The following is a 20,727-nucleotide window of genomic DNA, read 5'->3' on the forward strand; positions in this document are numbered from 1 at the left end:
GGTGTCATCGTAATCGTGAGTGGCTGGTCACGTATGCGTCTCGACAAATTAGGCGCGAGTATCGCATATACGATATTTGGGACATGACCGCGAGCCCTACATACGTGAGGACCATATCGCGATCGCGATGCCTGCTGTCAGGCCAGGTACTGGGTACGTGACACCTGATCGCGTATGCGATGTCCGGACCCGATATATATATCATGTTTTCGCCTATTTTTCACTATTTTTGAGACTTAGAGCTTAGGGTTTCATGATTTTGAGCAATTTCTTCCCTTTCTAAGCTTGGATAAGCTCCAAAACACTTATTTCAATTAATTCCTTCACTTTTTAGCATTTAATTCTTGTTTAAACGCGAATTAAAAGTGAAAATTGGGGATTTTGGCTCAAAAGCACTAAAAAATTATATTGCTCCAATTTAAAACCCGGTTTCAATCCATTTTTACTTGGGTGAGTTTCTAATCCAAAAATTATCACTTGTCTCTCGATTTCATCTTTAATACAACTTCAATTCTCAAATTTTAAAAATGAATTTTGGAATTTTTTATCGGTAAATCTTGAACATGGCTTTTCTTCAATTTGGACCTTGTTTTAAACTTATTTTATCTTGATTTTTCAGCTGTAAATCCTATAAATATGGGAAACATATTTTAAAAATAAAATTATGATTTTACCCTTCTTCTTCGAAAATTCATTTCGAGGGTCTGTTTTGATTCGGACTTAGAAATAAGCAATATGGGTGTTGTTGGCTTTCTTTTAATGTGTAGATTCTATATTTTAATGTTTTAGTTGATTCCAAGTCCATTCATGAGGAGTAAATCTTTGGATAGAAGGCTTCCGTATAAATTTTTGACATTCGAGGTAGGTTATGACTTAACTTTCTTAAGACCGGGTTGGGTAGTTAATGTTAATAAAAAATCATGTTAAGGGTGTGGTAACTAATCATAAAAATGGCTATATTTATCGTGTTATGCCCGTATGGGGGCCTATATATTGAGGTTATGTGGTGGATCTGGAACATTATTTTCTATGTGTGATCGTGTGGGTTCCTATATGATATTGTTGGCCTTGTGTACGTGAAATTAAATGTATTTTGTTCAATGAAAAAGCCTAATAAGGCATCAATGGTGAATTTTAATGCATTTCACTCTATTGCCATATGTATTATGTTGGATTTTATGGATGACTAATACATTGAGTGGATTTTTGGCACACTTGGTTGGTAAATTGGTTGGATATGAAAAAACTCATTTTGGTTGGTTGTGAGCATTAAATCCTCATATCATATACATTCATGAAACATTGATACCACCGTAGAAATACTAAAAATACTGGTTTTTTTGGATAGAAAATATGACATCTTAAAAATCCTTTATCGAAGGATGTGTCAAAAAGGAGTTATGGATATTGGCATTGGATTGATTGTATATGGGTTGATGAATCCCCCATGTGTCCTACGTCAGAAATCTTTAGCTCTGTAGGTGTATATGGGATTGTGCGATAACCTAGTGCATCACATCACCACCACCATCATCATCTTCTTCTTTTTCATTGCATCTACATTATTATGCTTATGTGGTGATTGCATATCTGTCTTTGACTTGTTATCTATCTGGTTGTTCTATCTACCTTTACTTGTGTTTGATATTCGTATATATATTTGTTCTTCTTTTCACTACTTGTATTTGTTATATGTGTAGATATTAAAACTGTTCGTAGAGACAATGTGGGCTACCGTTTGGGACATGTTTTGGTTGCAGATGACATGCCCTTAGTGTGTATTTTGTATGTTTTATTTTCTTCTTTGCTCAGTCAGCCTATGATACCTACTGAGTACAAGTGAACCGTACTCACCCCTACTGCGCCCTTTTGGTGCAAATTCTAGTTTGAGTATGCCTCACGGTGGTTAACTTCGAGTGATACTTTGGAGATATTCGAGGTAACAATTGAATTCTTGCTCCCGGAGTTGATTACTATATTTTTTTTTTTAGACTATGCTTTACTTGTATTCAGAGACAGAGTTTTTCTTGCTTTGGACATTTTATGTATTTTGATCTAGAGTTGTACTAGTGATGTTCTTACACCGTGACATCAGATTTTGGAATTTATGGTATTTTTGGTTATGTTTTTCCGCTTTTACTACATGTGTGGTTTGACTTTATTCTAGAAGCCTTACCTTGGGTCATTGATGTTATTTTTTCCTTGTTATATCACTTTTGATGATAGGCTTACTTGTAAAGGCTTGTCGTGACAAGTGTCATCATGACCCCTTGAATTTGGGTCGTGAAAATTAATCGACAGAACAAGAGTCAAAATAACATACTCTATTTTCTGTTCCTCTCAGCTTATGTTTTGTGTGATACCGACAGTATAATCAATAAACAACGATCACCAAGACTTTGTGTTCATATGTTTCTGCACAATTTAGTGGAAATCTTTTATGTTAGATTGTGGTTTATAATGTTGACAAATCAATTTACCACAAGCTATTCTATCCAAGTGCATGTAAGTTAACTAAAAGCATTCTTTCAAGTGGTTTGCTAAAAGTTTGAGATGCCAATTAGATCTCTGCAACATAAAAAAAGCACCAAGTTCTATAAAGAGTGTAACAATTTTCTTGGAGTCATCTAATATTATATGTTCATACAATTCAAAAGAAGTACATAGTCACCTATACACGAATGATATGTCCAAAAGTTTTTGTTTGCTTTTAATTGCAGAAGAGGATTTGTGAAAAGCTCATATAATCTAATTATGTAGAGAGTAGTTATATGAGATTATACACTGGATATGCTGTTGTGTACAAAGTAGTTACAATATTTCTAATCCTACCATGCTGATATGCTTCCAAATGGTTGATTTCTTTGTACTTTAATTACTCTATTTCAGACATTTCATACAATATTTGTCCAAATAAACTATTACAGTGTTACGTAATGCAAAAATCTTTCCATGCTTGTAAGAATCAAAACTTTCTCCTTTTGATTTACATTTCTTTTGACATTTCATACAACGTTTCTCCAATACACACGTTGATGCAAAGAGTTAGGCCCGTGCTTGCACAGGCTAACACCATCTAGTATAAGTTAGAAACTTCAATTTTGACCTAATCCAAACAGGCTCTTTAGTACACCCACTCCCCAGCGTTATCAAACCTCATAGAATCTCATTTGCCGTGCTATTTTTTTTTTTGAGATATCTTCCTTTCCTTTCTATTGTACCCAATTACTCATTAATAACATGAGCAATTTTATAGTAATAGTATAAAATTACATTAAAGAATTGGAAAAAACTTAATTGTTGTCACAACTTGTGGGATTTTTATATTTATAAGAAAACATACTATTTTAAAAAGTTCAAATTGCATGTTCAAACAAAATTTTAATTTTATCTCAAATAGTTTCATATCGTATAGCCAGACGGGCCCTTAGCTGCACACGTGATAATTATAAGGAAAAAGGACTAACTTTACTCCTCTATTTTGGAAATTGAATAAACATACCCTTTGTCATATTTCTGAATCAAATTTACCCTCGTTGTTATATTTTGGGGCCAAAATGACCCTCGAAGTTAAGAAACTTTTCACTTGTATCCTTCCTTTAATATAAAAGCACAAATCAACGTTAAATGTCTCATTTTTAAAAAATAAAATATCCCATAATTTAACCCATCCCACATAAAAGACACAAACAAATGTACCTCTCCCTCAGTTCTGTTGATCAAATTTTTCTAGAGAAATGTCACTGAATATTTATCAGTGCATAGCTCATGAAAATGAATTTGCATCATTGCAAACTTTTTTCTCTAGTTGCATGCTTTTATATTATCCCATTTATTTTTCTTTTTGCTCATTTGTAAAAAACCTACTCGTGTTGCATGTTGAAAGAGAATATATTTGTTTGTTGGAAAATTAAATCGATGGAACTGAGGGAGAAATATATTTGTTTGTGTCTTTTTTGTGGGTCGGACTAGGTTAGATTATGGTGTTTTTATGTTTTAAAAATAAAGCTTTTAATGTTGATTTGAGCTTTTTCTGTCAAAGAAAGTGTACAGGGAAAAATTTTCTTAGTAGCGATGGTAAATTTGGCCACAAAGTATGACAACGAGGATGAATTTGGCCCCAAAGTATGACAAAGTATATAATTAGTCAATTTTTTAAAATAAAGGAGTAAATTTGACTCTTTTTCCTAATTATTTACATATGTTTGTTTGGACATATAATTTAGACATCTTAAGTTGTGTTTGTTTCCTATAAACATGAAAACTTCATAAGTTATGAACTATCAAAATTTATCCAAATCTTATATTGTTTTACCTAATGAACAAATCACAATTCATAAATAAAATAGAGAAAAAACATGGTTAACCCCTCAAACTATAGCTGAAGTTGTTATGACACATCTAAACTTCGCGAGGGTCCTTCTACCCACCTAAATTATTTTAAAGTGTAATAAATACACCATTTAGTGCTGATGTGGTACAGAGAGTGTGTTCACTCTATTGGAAGCAAGTGAAGGACGAAATATAAGACAAAAATTTGATCAATAATGAACACATGTCCCTTTTTAATTTGACATTTTATAATTAGCTAGTACACATAATTATAAAGATTAAAAATTATATATATTTAATTATTTTCCTTTCTTTATTTTCGAAAGTTATTTTCCTCCTCATTTTTAACTTTATATTTTTTTTCTTTTTTATTTCATTAATTTCTTATCTTTTCAATTTTTACAAATTTGAAAAATTATATTTTTTAAAGAAAATATGAACCAAAAAGTTTTCTTTGTTTTAATATTTTTTTATTTGATTCGCTTCACTTTATTTTTGTATCCGTATGAAGTTAGCTTTAAATACAAAACATTGAAATGAAATTCAAAGGAAAGGTAAATAAAATAAATAAATAAATAAATAATAAAAATAATAAGAAGGTAATAATTAAAAAAAAATTCTGTGCATTTTGAGAAAAATTTAAATACAAAAAAAATAAGAAGGAAGGTGAAAATAAAAAAATTGTATGTATTTGAGAATATTAATACAAGAAAAAAAATAAGATGACAAGAAAAAATAAAAAAATTACGTGTATTTGTGAAAAAATTAAATACAAAGCAAAGAGAAATAAAAAAGTATATATATTTGAGAAAGTTTTAAATACAAGGTAAAAAAAATAAATTATGTGCACTGACTTATTTCAAGTATAAGATAAAGAAAATAAGAATAAATAACTAAAAAAAAGTTTTTAAAAATATTTATACATGTGTCGGCACATGTATAGCACCACAACTAATTGAATTGGGTTATAGTGTCATGTCAATATTGAAGGATGTATTACACTTTAAAATAATTTAGGGGATTAATAAGACCTCCTTTAAGTTGAAGCGTGTCTCAAAAACTTTCGTTATAGTTTAAGGGATAACAGTATCTTTTCTCAATAAAATAAAAATATTAAAGACAATGAATTGATAAATTACAAAAAAAATAATACGATATTTGAGAATCAACAATTGAAATATAAAAAAAAAATGTTTTTGAAAATAGAGAAAATGACATGTGGAATTTATGAGATGGATATCTAGCTAGGACCTATATAGTTGACACAATGGATAAGATAAGATTTTTTTTCCTTCTTAAAATTTGGAACTAAATACTCTAAAAAATTATAGTACTTCAGCTGGTTGACTATCTAAATTTTTATTTTATTAGTAAGGTTCGATATGCACCTTGTAATTTACTTCCCCATTTTCCCCTTTTCCTATTCATTTTGACTTGATATAGAGTTTAAAAATATTAAGAAGACTTGAATAATATTGTCTTAAATAAAAGATATGTAAAATGTATCAAAATATATTTTTTAATTTTATAGGTTCAAAACATGTCACTTGGAAAGTTAGAATTAAAGAGTTGTCAAAAAGAAAAAAGACACATTCTTTCAAAGCGGATTAAAAAAAATAAGACAAATAAATTAAAATGAGAGTATATACTCCCTCTATTTAAAGTAGTTGATCCTTATTGACTTGACACCCCTCTACTTTTAAAAGGTTGGTATTTTAACAAAAATATCTATGTACATCTTCCTTATCCCCTTCATATCTCTCGTCACCTCTCTAAAAGGGAACTTTACCAACAAACAAATACATTAATAAAACAGCAAACAAACCAAGATTCAAAGAGTTCTCAATAAGAATGGGTCGCGAGATAGGTAGCGACAAAAATAAAAGTAAAGGTCGTCGAAATTTTCCGATGAAAGTGAAAACTTTTCGATCGATACTTTTAGATCTTGGGATGAAATTACAAGGAGAAAGATTTGAGTAAGGTGTTTTTCTATGTGCTTTGGAGGTTGAAGAAATTTCGTTAGTACCATAAACTTTCTAATAGAATTTTTCGGCAAAACTCCGATGAACTTTTCACTCTTTTCCGATGATTGTTAGGATCAATATTTTCTAATCTTTGCTACTGATTCACTTCCCATTTTAAATAAATTAATTGAATTCTGTGAGGAAAAGAGGAAGCTGACTTGATGAACATTTTGAGGGTTGGTCGTGGTGGACATTTTGGTGGCCATTAATGGCACCAACGGTGAAAATGGTGAAATAAGAAGAAGATAGAAACTTAAGTTTAACATTTAAAAAAAAAAAAGAGGAAGAAGACGGTGAAAAAGTCAAAGGAAAGAGGCCCACAAAGTTAATGATAATTAACTTCATAACAGCCGCTAGAAAATTGACATGTGTATAATTAAATTTATTTTTAATATTTTTAATTATCTTTTTTCTGCATTGTACCCTTACACGTGCTTAAAATATTTGGATTGCACACACATGCCATGTAGACAAAGAGGGGGGTGTTAGTTCCACTAAAAATAAGAATAAGGGTGTAATGGGTCGCATGATTAGTTTAAGTGTGTCAGTGACTTTTGATGTAAAGTTTGAGGTGGAAACGATGACTTTTCCCATCCTATAATCCTAATTTCCATGCAAAAAGTGCTTTGGTATCAGCCATATAATAACTCCATCAATATTTAAACAAACAACATGACATAATTAATAGGGCAAAATGGTAAAGTTCATTACCAATCATTGTTTTCTTGATAGTTGTGCCATCTCATTTTGGGCAAGATAATTTGGGACGGAAAGAGTATGTAAAATGCATTTCTATTTATTGATTCTTAAAGGATGTGTCAACTCTATAGGGCCAACTAATACGAAACATGAGTAGTTAAGTTCGTGTTATTGTACCATATTTGAGAATAATATACTTCTATAAATACTTTTAAGTATAACTTACTTTATGTATAAAGACCAACATGCATTTCAATTAATTGTAATCTGACTTCATTAATCATATATCATAAGGATTATGATTAGTGTTTTACCAATAAAAGAGAGATCAAAAGTGTTCTTATTGAGGAACTTAAAATTTCGAATTTTAAGATATTTACTAAATTCTATAACGAGTTTGCTTGTTGAAAAAATATTTATAACAAGCCTTGTTCGAATGTCAAGCCATTATTCTAGAGTCCAAAAGCGAAATAATTATTTTCACTTTATTTTAACTTCATACAATGTCATTAGTTTACTCATTCTACCTATTTTAGTACTTTGTTAGAATTTCTGTCATGATACTTTGAATTCCAAGGAAATTTCTAGAATTTAAGCTTTTATTATAAGTACAAATACATGGATGTTTTTTGAAGTTCCAAATTACATAAACTTTTTAAACTTAAGCACATTCTGGGGAAAGTTTAGGACTTTAGCATCTTAAGTTGGAGTTAACGATGTTTAAGCTAGGAATATTTTTATTCAAATTATATTTTACAATAACCATGTTTAATTTTTCACTTAACTGTGATAAATTAATATGTATTATAACCTCATTAAATTATCGGAAAAGGGATAGAAATACCCTTTAAGTATTGAAAATAATAGTTCTAAAATACTCTCCTTCCATCTTTGGACTCTAGAATGTCCTTCCATCCACCTGTATGGCCCAAATTACTCTTCCACTTAACATACATGAGATTAGACTTCTAACTTAACATATGACAACTTGTTACTCGTTAGAAATTTAATTAATTAAAATCTAATTATTCCCAAAACCCAATCTAGTTCACACCTAAACTACCGACATACCCAACCCAGCTACCGGACCCAACCATAATAACTAAAGGGGGGAAAACTATTCTACACTCAACATTTCATCTTCTGAAAAGTTGAATCGCCTATTTATGATTTCTGCAAAAATCATGGTGAATAGCTTGATTCTATATTCCGATTAGCCTTATCGGTGAAGAAGAGGCAAACACATTTGTGTAACTTTTGTTTTCATTTTGTGCATATTTATGTGTTGGTGTCGATTCAGGGGGAAATTCTTCTATACTTGTATCTGCAAGAAATGAATGTTAACAACTTAAAACTCTATAAGGTAATGTGCATATGAAGACCAAAGAACTCTCAAGAAAATGAAACAGAAACGTATTGTTGTAAAGCGTTTGTTTAGGATTACTTTTGCAATCCTGTTTTGAACTATAGTTGAATAAACGATCATGTTCGGGTGAGGAAAGAATCCTTTCCAATGTTCTTGAAGGTTGTGTGCTCATCGCAGCTTCACCTTTAGTATAGACAAAATTTTATCATTGTTAAGTTACTATTTTTTTAACTTAGTTTGATCACTATTTTTCACTTAATTTGATCACTGCTTTATCAGTTTGATATGTAAAGCAGTTTGATATGTCACTGAAATATGCACAGAATGAAGATAAAAGTTACACAAATGGGTTTGCCCTTCTTCACGAATAAGGTTCACCGGAATATAGAATCGATCTATTCATCATGATTTTTGCAAAAACCATAAAGTCGTGGTTCAATTTTTCAGAAGGTGAAATGTTGATGTCTAGAATAGTTCCCCCTTTAGTTCTTATAGTTGGGTCGGTTCGTTGGGTTGGATAGCTGGATTGTTAGTTTAAGTGCAACTAAATTGGGTTTTGAGAATAATTATATTTTAGTTAATTAAATTTCTAATCAATAACAAGCCGTGTATTAAGTTAAAAGCCTAATCACATGTCTGTTAAGTGGAATGGTATTTTTGAGTCATATAGGAGGATGGAAGGGCATTTTAGAGCCTAAAGATGGAAGAAAGATATTTTAAAAGTATTTCTAATACTTGAAGGGTATTTCTAATCCGTTTCCATTAAATTATTTTAAATTAGCACGCTAACATGAATTAGTATAAAAATTCAGGGGTGCAAATAAGTATTTACTCGACTTATTTTCACGGGGCTTAATACTATTGGTGGGTTAAAGCCAAATTTTGATGAGAGATCTTGATATATATTTTTTCCAATAAAAATAATATACATATTTTATTTTAAATTACTACCTTTTTGAGATGCAAAGTTATAAATAATCATCTAATAATCTATTTTTTATTAATTTTTAAATTAATGATATACCTAATTTATTCAATCTCTCATGAAATGTTGTCGATATTAAATAACTTCATACCACTAAGGCAATTGTTATAGAATCTATTAACATTATTTTACAAGTTACATAGGCATTCAAAAAAGACTCAAATCTTTTGATATGATATATATCTATTAAAATATTATCGTCTACTTGTACTATTTACCTTAACACTTTTGATTTGAAAAATAGGTTTAAATGTGGCTCGTTTTTTGTCAATTCAAAGTTTTAAAATATATTTTGCCTTTCTGTGAAAAAATATAAGGGAAAAGGATCAAATTTACCCCTCTACTTCAGTTTAATAGCTATATCTATCCTCCGTTATACTATTAGGCTATATTTGCCCCTATTGTTACTAAATTATTTATTTCTACCCTTTTAATTAACGAAAAGTCTCAAATTATTGAAAATTGCCTGTTCTTGAAAATAAAACCCATAAATCCACATGGAGCTTGACATTTATGTTCATCTTTCACTGTTTCACACTAACATTGGCATAATGTCTTCACCAATTCAATTTTTTTTTTTTTTTTTATATTTTGCCTACACGTTTGATCTAAAGCTTTTAATTGCAAGTTCCTCTCTGATGGCAGCCATTTCCTCCTCCTTCCTCCACTACCCACAATCTAATTTGATTGGTTTGGGTTCTTTCACATATCTGACAAGGGATCACGTGCTTAATTTTTCGGAGAGCGATGACTTGATTTAATTTTTCGACACGGATTTTCTTGATTTCCCGGCAAAAGGTATCTTGCTTAATTTTTCATCGAGGGGTTGATTGCTTAATTTCCGGTAAAGGACTGCCTATCCGAAAAGGAGTTGGTTGCTTAATTTTCCGACAGGGTTGCTTGCTCAATTTTCTTGCAAGAAACTACTGCCTACTTAATTTTTCAGCAAGAGGTTGCTTGCTTAATTTTCTGGAAAGGGACTGCTAAATTACTCAGGGAAGGGTTGCTTACTTAATTATCGGACAAGGGACTACTTAATTATCCGATAAACAATTGCTTGCTTGCTTGATTTTCTGACGAAAGGCTGCTCGCTTATGTTCCGACACATGTGGGTCGGGTGAGTCATATTGTGGGTTTATGAATTTTTATTTTTTAAAACAGCATTTATTATGATTTGGAGATTTCCATTAAGTAGAGGGATAAAAATGATTAGTTTAATAATAGAAAGGATAAATAGAACCTCATAGTATGACGGAGGATAAATATAACTATTAAATTAAAGTAGAAAATAAATTTGACCCTTTACTCAAAATATAATATACTTATTTTAATATAAAGTGGGACCTTCATAAATTGAAGTGCTAAAAGCTCAAGCTTTAGCAACTTTACCCAAAAGTTGCCCCTGCTTATTTCTATTACTTTTTTGAAAGGAAATTGTCAATTTGTTTTGGGGCGTGTTTGAATGGACACAACACAGTAACTTCAAAACCTATAAAAGTTTTGATTCTATATTTTAATAATCATCATGTTTAAGATTCAAACTCAAATTTCTAATTAACAATAATGAGACTCATCCATTATATTAGGTATGAAATGATATATTTTTAATTTAATAAAAATATGCGTTAGATAGAAAAATATGAGGAGCGAATATTAGAATAAAAAATAGAAGGTAGTAAGGTAATGTCTTTCTTTTTCCACGGAAGAGCATGGTTCTAACTTCCAACTTGGTGCACCTTGGCTGCTCCCTTTCCTGCTTATTAATATTAGTACTATTATTATCTTAATGAAAATTTTAAATTATTTTTAAATTTCAAATAAGAATTATCACCACTTAAAAAAAATTGGGAAAAAAAAGGTAAAATAATTAAATTATCTTTTAATTAATATCCTTAAATTAAACTTTTACCAACCACATATGTCAAGATTGATGTAATCAACATTGCATGAGTGCAACAAAAAATCATGTTAGTTACCGAATTAGTTAAATTTGGGGAAACTATTAAAGCCACACAACTCGAGTAGTTCTTCAAAAGGCCACGTAACATAGTGTCTACCCAAGCTTTTAAAGAACAATTAGTTAAATTATCCTCAACCCCTTCACCACCATGCTTGGAAGTCTTTTGTTCCATCTTAGAACAAAAAACATAGCCTTTTAATTTCAGGTAAAAATCATTTCATGAAATGTTTATGTTTATTAATATGCACATTTATGACATGTTTTAGGCGTCTCTTATGATGCTATGGTAAAAAGCTCCACATCAGTTACATGGAGAAATAATGTGGGATTTATATAACTTTGTATTCTTTCACCTTAACAACTAGCTTTTTTCATGTGGTAGCTTTTTTCATGTGGTTCTCTCTGGGTTCTATCAACTCCATTATCAAAGATTTTCTTGTTTGACTGTATGTATTTGGCCTAACTTAAATTCTACTATACTACTCACTCCGTTTACTTTACTTGTCTAGTTTCACAAATCAAGAGTTATGTATCTACTTAGTTCCCAATTTGTTCTTATTATTAATTACCTATAGTCATTTATTATATTCAAAGAGTGATATTAAAAAACCGGCTTTATATTTATGGCTTCTTACGAGGGTTTCAAGTTAATATTGAACAAATAAAAATAGACGAAGAGAGTACTTATAATTATAATTCCAATAACTCTTTCTAGAATTTCTCATATATACTCCCAGTATGGTAAAAATAATTGTCCAACTTTACTTGTTTAATTTGAAAAATCAAGAGTTAATTTATCATTTTATGTCAATTTTACCCTTGTTATTAAATACTCTATTCATTTCCAACATTTACGTGACATAATTAACAGGGGTGATATAGTAAAATTATCTTTTATTTATTGTTTCTCAAAGGATGTTTCAAGTCAAACATGGACAAGATATGTTCATGCTCTAAATGTTAAGGTTGCCTTTCAAGAAACTACCAAAGCTTTGCTATAATCAACTCACTTTCCCGGGAGATATTAAAGTTCATGATGAAGCTCAAGGACTATTTGAGATCAGATATATTGACTCTTATATTGATAAATCTTGCATATATTATGGATGTAGCTGATGACTCTCTGTTACCTGGAGTTTACAATGAAGTTGGCAAGGACTTGCACATTGATCCTGCTGGACTTGGCTCACTCAGTCTCTATGGATCCTTAGTTAAATGCTTTTGTTACCCTCTTGCTGCATTCCTTGCTGCTCGTCATAATCGTGCCAACGTCATTGCTCTTGGTGCCTTCCTTTGGTCCATCGCTACTTTCTTTGTTGCCATCTCCTCTACCTTCACTGAGGTTTTTGCTTCATCCCTCTATATATGGTGTTTTCGAGTATAGAAATGAGTCGAACCCCAATTGACAGTTCATGAAATTAGTGTTGTTTTTGTGGTTTTCTTTGTTTGTTTGTGCTGATACGTGCAGTGGTAGAGACAGGATTTTCACTAACATATATTTTAGATACATAATATGCAGTGTGATATCAATTCTTGATAAGTAGCCTTTGCCATTTAAGAATTTATCTTTGTAAATATTACTGTAGTGATCTTAGTTTAGGTGTTAAGAATCTAAATGCTGCCAAGTTAAATTTCAAGTGTGGACTTATTATTTTAGTTGAGGAAGGGTCTAAAGTATATACTGATCTCTGAATAAGCAGTAAAGGTTGTTCTTCTTGTTTTTTCTGATCAAGAATTCTTCTATCTCAAGATCCCTTCGTTGTTGTCTTCTCTGGACTCTTCATAGGATACATGATGAAAATGATAGCATCTTAGCATATATAGTAAGGAGAAACATACACTTCATTTTAAAGTAATTTTACATACTTGTATTTTGCTTCCCCTAAAATTGTCCTTTTCTGAAAGGCATAATACATAAACATCACTCAAACTTGGCCTCAACCATCAAATAAGCACTTTAACTTTGAGTGTACACATTTAGACATCTCAACTGACAACTAAACACTCCAACTTACTTTAACTTTGAGTGTACACATTTAGACATCTCAACTGACAACTAAAAACTTTGGAGGTGTTTAGATTATCATTTGTAAGTTGGAATGTTCAACAAATACAATGGAGACGAATTGAGATATCTAGATGTGCATACTCAAAGTTGGAGTGTTTACTCGCCAGCTGAGACCAAGTTTGAGTGTCCATTTATGTATTATGACTTTCTGAAAGTATGACAAGAATGAAATTGTTATCTTCTTTAATTTGGGCTGTAACATTTGATGTAGCACCTCGTGATGTTGTTTAACAGATAGCAATTTCGAGAGGATTGAATGGAATAGGACTTGCAATTGTCATACCAGCAATCCTATCTCTAGTTGCTGATTCAACTGATGAAAGTAATCGGGGTACAGCCTTTGGGTGGTTAGTAGTTACAGCAAATTTTGGCTCAATCTTAGGTGGGAGTATGTCTGTGCTGATTGCTGAAACATCATTCATGGGAATTCCTGGCTGGAGAATCTCCTTCCACATGGTTGCTATTATAAGTGTTCTTGTTGGTATTTTAGTCCGTCTCTTCGCCAAAGATCCCCGCTTTCTTGACAGAGATGTCAATGCAAATGATCAACTTCCCCCAGTATCATTTCAAGAACAAGTGAGAGAGCTGCTAAAAGAAACAATAGCAGTTATCAAAGTACCCTCCTTCCAGATAATTGCTACACAAGGGGTTTTCGGGTCATTCCTCGGGACATCAATGTCATTTGCCACATTGTGGTTGGAGCTCGTTGGCTTCTCCCACAAGACAACAGCACTCATCTCGACTTTGTTTAGAGTTTCTCTGTCATTCGGCGCATTTTTGGGAGGATTCATGGGGGATGTCTGTGCCAAGCACTTCCCTAATTCTGGTAGGATCATGGTCTCTCAGATAGGCACTGGTTCAGCTATTCCCTTAGCTGCAATTCTGCTGCTGCTATTGCCTAATGATCCTTCCACAGCTTTGTTGCATGGTTTATTCCTGTTTATATTAGGATTTTGCACATCATGGAGCGGTCCAGCAACTAACAGGTATATCTACTCAGATCCAATATATCATTTGTTCGAACACTTGCATATTTTTCTAGTTCGCTTTCCCCGCTGGTCTCCAATTTTATTCACTCATTAGCTGTACACATCAATGTAAAATATCAGTCCAGCTTCTTTTAACCATGCTCTTCAGCAACAACAACATACTCAGTCTAATCCCACAAGTGGGATTTCGCAAGGGTAGCCCTACCTTTGTGGGGTAGAGAGGTTGTTTCCGATAGACCCTTAGCTAAAAATAAACGTATTATGCCATCTACTTCAGCGTTTTAATTTATTCACCCAGTCTATCTGATAGCCTAAAGACTACCAAATACATGAAATTGGCTACTAAGATGCAAATTCCAGCAATCAAATAAAGAAAAAACAACACATAGAATGGAGATGAAGAAGAAGAATACTTGAAATTAAAGGATAGATAGAAAGATCCTTACTCCTATTCAATGATTAGCACTAGAAGATGTTTCAAAATCTTTAACACACCTCATAAATAAGAGTTCAAACCTTCCTCTTAGGTGACCCAAAGGAAACACTCTTCCTCAAGTACACCTTTCTTGCCAAATTATCCAAAACAAGTGAAACCCTAACTTCAAATGTCTTGGACCAATTTTCAGATTCTAAGAGCTAAAACTATAGACTAAAACTACAATGTCAGAGTAATATTCAATTTCATCAAAGTCTAATGAAAATACAAGCTAAAGGGTCTATTTATACTTATTACAACCAATGACTAAAATACCCTTAATGAAGGGTGCTCTTTTGGATTGTAAAAACAAGTCATTAAAAGACAAGAATGCCCTTAATGAATAGGCACCTATGTGTTGTAGGAATCCCTCCTTCTCTTCATTTGAATAAGGCTTTGTAATGTCTCCAAAAGGGTCTTCTAGTACTTGTAAATTCCAAAGCTTGTTCCTTTGAGAAGTCCTTGCAATCCTTATGCACTTTAGGCTTGTATCACTATCAAACAATTACCACTTCTTTCTCCTTATACCGCCTTGTTCACTTTTTCCTTTTGCATATGCGCACACAGGCATATGCATGCACCTGAATGTTTTAAGCAGCACATGTTTGGTACATTTACGAAGCTCAAAACGGTGAATAAAAACAAACTAAAATGACTTAAATTATGGTATTTTGCTTTGATCTTTGAGCTGGTCTTAGCTTTGCTCTTTTGATATGTTTGTAGTCCAATTTATGCTGAAATAGTTCCTGAGAGAGCCCGAACAAGCATTTATGCTTTGGATCGTTCTTTTGAGTCCATCTTATCATCATTTTCTCCTCTGCTGGTTGGTATTCTGACTCAACAAGTTTTTGGTTATAAGCCAATCCCTGAGGGATCTTCAAGCTCAGGGGAAATTGAAACGGATAGACAAAATGCTGACTCACTTGCCAAGGCAATGTACACTGCAATAGGAATTCCAATGGCCATTTCTTGCTCCATTTATTCCTTCCTCTATTGCACATATCCACAAGATAGGGATCATGGTCGGTTGCAACAGATTGATGATAGGGGCAGCTTTCCATCCGAAGAACAACAGCCCTTATTCGAGCACAGGTTTATTTCAGCAAATTAGCTGAAATGCCTCCACAAAATTTAGACTATGTTTTATACATTAGAATCTAACAAGCACAAACTCACTTCTTGCTCCGTTGTTTGTATTATTGCAGTAGTGGGGCAGGTATACATTTGGCTTGAAATCTTATCCAATTATACATAGTTTTTAAGTCTTTTAAGTCTGTAATTTGAAATATTTACACCTGTCTTTTTTTCAACTGAAATATATAAAATAGAATGTTACATTATATAAATTTCACCTAGACAAAAAAAATACTTGATACTAATCACACAAGCTTACCACCACAAGTTGCGCCCAAATTTAAGGAGGACAAGTAACTGTGTTAGTTTCAGGGTTCCAATTGTCTCCGAAGGAAGACTGGAGTAGGTCTTTGAATCTTTCAGACCTTTCCTTAAACCTCTATAATTGTCTTGCTTGCCCCATTTTTAGTCCAGAGTTCATCGATGATTTCCTTCCAGCGTGACCTCCTGATTGTAGAACCATTAAACGCGCATTTCCTCACGTTATCATGTAGGACTTCAATGAAGACTGGTATGTCCTAATCTGACTATTTTTAGCATTTGAACAACATGGTTTACTCATTCTTTACGTTTTTACAATACAACGACAATATGATAACAAGTCGCATTCACTATGTTCACTTTGATTACATAACATCTGAAAACTTGCCTCACATGAGTACAATGAAATTAGTTAAAATTTTAGCCTATGTTTACCTTGTTAATCAGTAGAGGTGCAACCACTGAATTTTCGTTTGAAATTACAAAATCAGCTCGACAAATTAAGTGCATTGTACTCTAATTTCAAGAAAATATGACAAAGTAACCAGTGAAAAATACAAACATAAAAAAGAATCTATAACGTATTCCTAAGGCGAATAAACCAAATCACAAACACTAATAGACGATACAACACTTTTACAGATGTAAATTTGAAACAGTAGAGAATGAACTCACCTTTTAAACATATGATTGTTCAAATTGAGTGGAGTATGGCTTGGCTTGAGAGTAATCTGGAAGCGTTGGTAAATATGATTGGTAGATATATAAACCAACTTATGGTTTTATCTTTTATATTTAATATAAATATAGGTCAAGTATTGTATTTAAAAATTTGAAATCTCATATCATGTTTGTTTGAGAATTTGAGATATCATATATCAAATTTCATGTTTAAATGTTGATTTAAAATCATGACATGAAATCACATGTAAAAACTTACCTAATTGATGGCTGTGCATTTAAATATTGCAAAATTTATCTTTTACTGTAAAACATTGTCACTCTGTTAAAAATTGGGATTTACTAAAATACTCCATGACTATGCCCACCATTGCATCACCTTTACGCCGCCGCAATAAATAAATCTCCAAATTACCAGGATTTATTGTACGCAATCTTTCCTTACATTTTTGCAACCAACTATTTCCATAATATGAATGCATGACCTCAAGGTCACATGAAAATAATTTTTGCAGTTACTCTAAGGCTCATGTTCAGATTATGTATTCATAACAATTTCAAATAAAAGAAAACTATGTTATAAGTGCCCAAGAGGAATTGAACCCTCCTGAATAACTGTACGAATCACCCACCAACTTAGGAACTTGGTCCCTAACTAATGTATGCAGTAATGAACGAGAACAAATTGAAAATGCAGCGTAAAAAAACAACGCACACATAATATTTTACGTTGAAACCTCCTTTCTCAAGGGAGTAAAACTACGACCAACCAGTCGGATTTCCAATAACTTCACTATCTTTAAGCAAACTCGAATACAGACTCCATGGTTCAAGGATTAACCTCTTAACCCTCGGCAACTTGCAATAACTCTATTACAAGACCCAAATGCAAGAAATCTATTGCACCTCATGAAACATTTAACTCTAACTGTGTAACACCCAACATTTTCGAGCTAGAATTCAAACCGTTGTTTCTAAATATACAGACCCAAACCAAATAATTCCATGCCTATTTATGCACATAAACCCATGTATCTCAGGCTTACCTTATTTAGCATACCAGTATAGTCAAAGTATTGATCGCATACCCATTTCTTGCTCTATGATATTTCATATCATAGATTTGGACATTTAGGCTCCCGATCGTACCTAGTTATCCCAGCGCACCAATAGCAGCAGCTGTGGTGAGTCCTCATGTTCTGAGGACCAATTATGCTTATTTTAGTTTCTCAGTTTTAGCAGACTATCGGAGTTAGTTGGGGGTTTGTCCTATCAACTCCACAGTTATTCAGTTAGAGGCTTTCAGACTAGTACAGATAGTTAGTCAGCTTTCAATTGTTATTATTAGTTTTGTTTTGCAGAGATTATCAGAATTATGACTTAAAACCTTATGGAAATTTCAGTTAAATTCTACAAAATAAATCTTTTGTTATCAGTTTTATTTAGTGCCCACAGTAGGTATCAGTCATAGGTTAGCTTGTGGCACTTTGGGGCTATAAGCTCCGTGTGACGCCTAGGGTGTACTCCCAGGGGATTACAAACTTGGTCTCAGAGTCTATGGTTTTAAAGTGTCCTAGGGAGTCTGAAAGCCACGTCAATTAGAGTCATGTGCATGTGTGTGAAGCGCACCATACTTATGGACAAGAAGCTACAAGATGTTTTAGGAAAAATTTCCCTTCTTTCAGTATTTATGTCGTGCTAAAAATCATGAGTTCTATTTAAACTCCCCTTTCCAATTCACTCATCTTTTTGTTTACAGAAAATACCTCCCAACAAGAACAACAAAAGAAGAAACGGGAATCATCCTACACCTTCGCCCGTTCAGGAAGATCCCTTAAATGAGCATGTTTCCTATGCAGAGTTCAGAGCTACATTCACCACTCGAGCTCACTCCATAGCAGCCCCAAATATACGACCAACTGCTGTTCAGGCCAATCCAGTGGCCAATACTGCCACTACCAAAATTTGGGACTTCACCCAAATGAATCCTTCTTTAGTTTTGGGATCCAAGTCTGAAGAAGATCCACCAAAATTCCTAGACATGGTGCAAAAGGTAACTGGCATTAAGGGGGTGACATCTAGTGAAAGTGCAGAGCTAGCTGCTTACCAGTTATAGAATGTAGCTCATACCTAGTTTAAGCAGTGGAAAGAGGATAGGGGTGCCAATGCATGGTCGGTAGAATGAAGGGAGTTTGCTACAACCTTCTTAGATAGATTTTTCTCTTTGGAGTTGAGAGAGGCTAAGGTGTTAGAGTTTATTAATCTAAAGTAGGGAAATATGAGTGTGAGAGAGTATTCCTTCAAGTTTACTCAACTAGCTAGGTATGCTTCTCATTTGGTGGTTGATAACAGGTTTAGAATGAGTAAGTTTGTTTTTGGTGTAGCTGATAGTGTTGTTAAGGAGTGTAGGACTGCTATGTTGATTAAGGAGATGGACTTGTCAAGGCTCATGGTCCATGACCAACAGATTAAGAAAGAGAAAACTAAGGAGAAGGAAAGAGAGAATAAGAGGACTAAGATAGGTAGTTTTAATTTTTCTCAATCCAAATTAGAGGGTGGTGACCGTTTAAAATTCCGTCAGAAGTTTTTAGCCCAGCTCCTTCTTCAACTAGAGCGCCAGCACCAAATTTCAGAAATGATAGTCATGATGGGAAATCGGGCTCTAAAACCCAGGGTAGTGTGAGCAGTGGTCGTACCCATCTGCTTTGCAAAGAATATAGAAAAACTCACATAGGTGTGTGTAGAGCTGGCAGCGATGTATGTTTTGGATGTGGTAAGCCAAGCCACAGGATGTGGGAGTGTAGAGTAATAACTCAGAGGGGAAAGAATTTATTCCAACAGGGTCAGTTCAACCATCCTTCAGTCCCATTCGATCACCCAACTCAGCAGGGCGCCACTTTCAATGCCACTAGTGGCTAACGCCAGAACAGACTTTGTGCACTTCAGTCTTTTCATGATTAGGAAAACTCTTATGATATGGTTATTGTTATGTTACCGACCTTTAATCTTCATGTATATATTTTATTAGACCCAGAGCTTTATTTTCTTTTGTAACCCCTAATATAAATATTAATTTTGGTGTCAGTTCCGGTACTCTAGTAGGGCCCTCCTCAGTGTCTACTCCAGACTCTAGAGTAAAGTGGTGATATTTTAGTTTAGAGTTATTTATTTAGTAGTTCACAGACTTAGAATGATGGTTTTAAGCTACGGGGGAGATGATAGAGTAAGTAACCAAGTTAGGATCTCAGATCCTAGTAGTGATGCCAGTATGTGTAGAAAAGCAGTAGGGGAGGATGATGCCCAGCCCATTTTTATCTCAGTGCAAGGTTTCTCAGTCATCGTGATATTTACTCATGCCTTACATGTCAGTTCTATAATCATAGTTCATGTTCATGCACATCATAAAGAATCATACACGCTTCTAGTTCCTAGTATAAGGAGTTCTAGTTTGCTCAGCAGTACATATCATGTTCCATAAATTTATGAACTCTAAATTCAGGTCTCGTAACTTATGTACTCATGCTTTATAGTATGTTCAGTTCCAGTACTCATGCTATACACTTAATGATCAGTGAAGTTTTGATTCATGCCATGCATGTCCTCAGTTCAAACCTCTTTGATGAATTCGTTTCATTAACCCACTATTCTTTAAACCTTATTTTCGCACCTCAGATATTCAGTCATGATTCAGTTCATAAGTGTCTAGTGCATTATCTTCATCTTTCCTTAGTATTTTATCCAAGATATTATTAT

At 33.1% G+C, this 20,727-nt stretch overlaps 1 protein-coding gene across 2 annotated transcripts; it reads left to right on the forward strand.

Moving 5' to 3' along the window:
* Positions 1–11,320: 11,320 nt before the first annotated feature.
* On the forward strand, positions 11,321–16,235 carry LOC107871055. 2 transcript variants are annotated; one of them, XM_016717849.2, is made up of 4 exons: positions 11,321–11,571; positions 12,281–12,708; positions 13,669–14,420; positions 15,622–16,235. In XM_016717849.2, the coding sequence occupies exons 2-4, from the start codon at positions 12,400–12,402 to the stop codon at positions 16,007–16,009; spliced, it is 1,449 nt and encodes a 482-aa protein (XP_016573335.2). In that variant the 5' UTR covers positions 11,321–11,571; positions 12,281–12,399; the 3' UTR covers positions 16,010–16,235. The 2 variants fall into 2 exon arrangements, with proteins under 2 accessions (XP_016573335.2, XP_016573336.2); XM_016717850.2 differs by having other exon boundaries at positions 11,463–11,571; positions 12,238–12,708.
* Positions 16,236–20,727: the final 4,492 nt, after the last annotated feature.

Source organism: Capsicum annuum, chromosome 5 (genome assembly GCF_002878395.1).
Source record: "Capsicum annuum cultivar UCD-10X-F1 chromosome 5, UCD10Xv1.1, whole genome shotgun sequence".
Taxonomy (NCBI): Eukaryota; Viridiplantae; Streptophyta; class Magnoliopsida; order Solanales; family Solanaceae; genus Capsicum; species Capsicum annuum.

Bases quoted from the DNA above. Each gene is read 5' to 3' on its own strand.
- LOC107871055 (XM_016717849.2), top strand. From the start codon at position 12,400: ATGATGAAGCTCAAGGACTATTTGAGATCAGATATATTGACTCTTATA. The intron at 12,709-13,668 runs GTTTTTGCTTCA...GTTGTTTAACAG, and splicing joins TCTCCTCTACCTTCACTGAG to ATAGCAATTTCGAGAGGATT. The intron at 14,421-15,621 runs GTATATCTACTC...ATATGTTTGTAG, and splicing joins AGCGGTCCAGCAACTAACAG to TCCAATTTATGCTGAAATAG.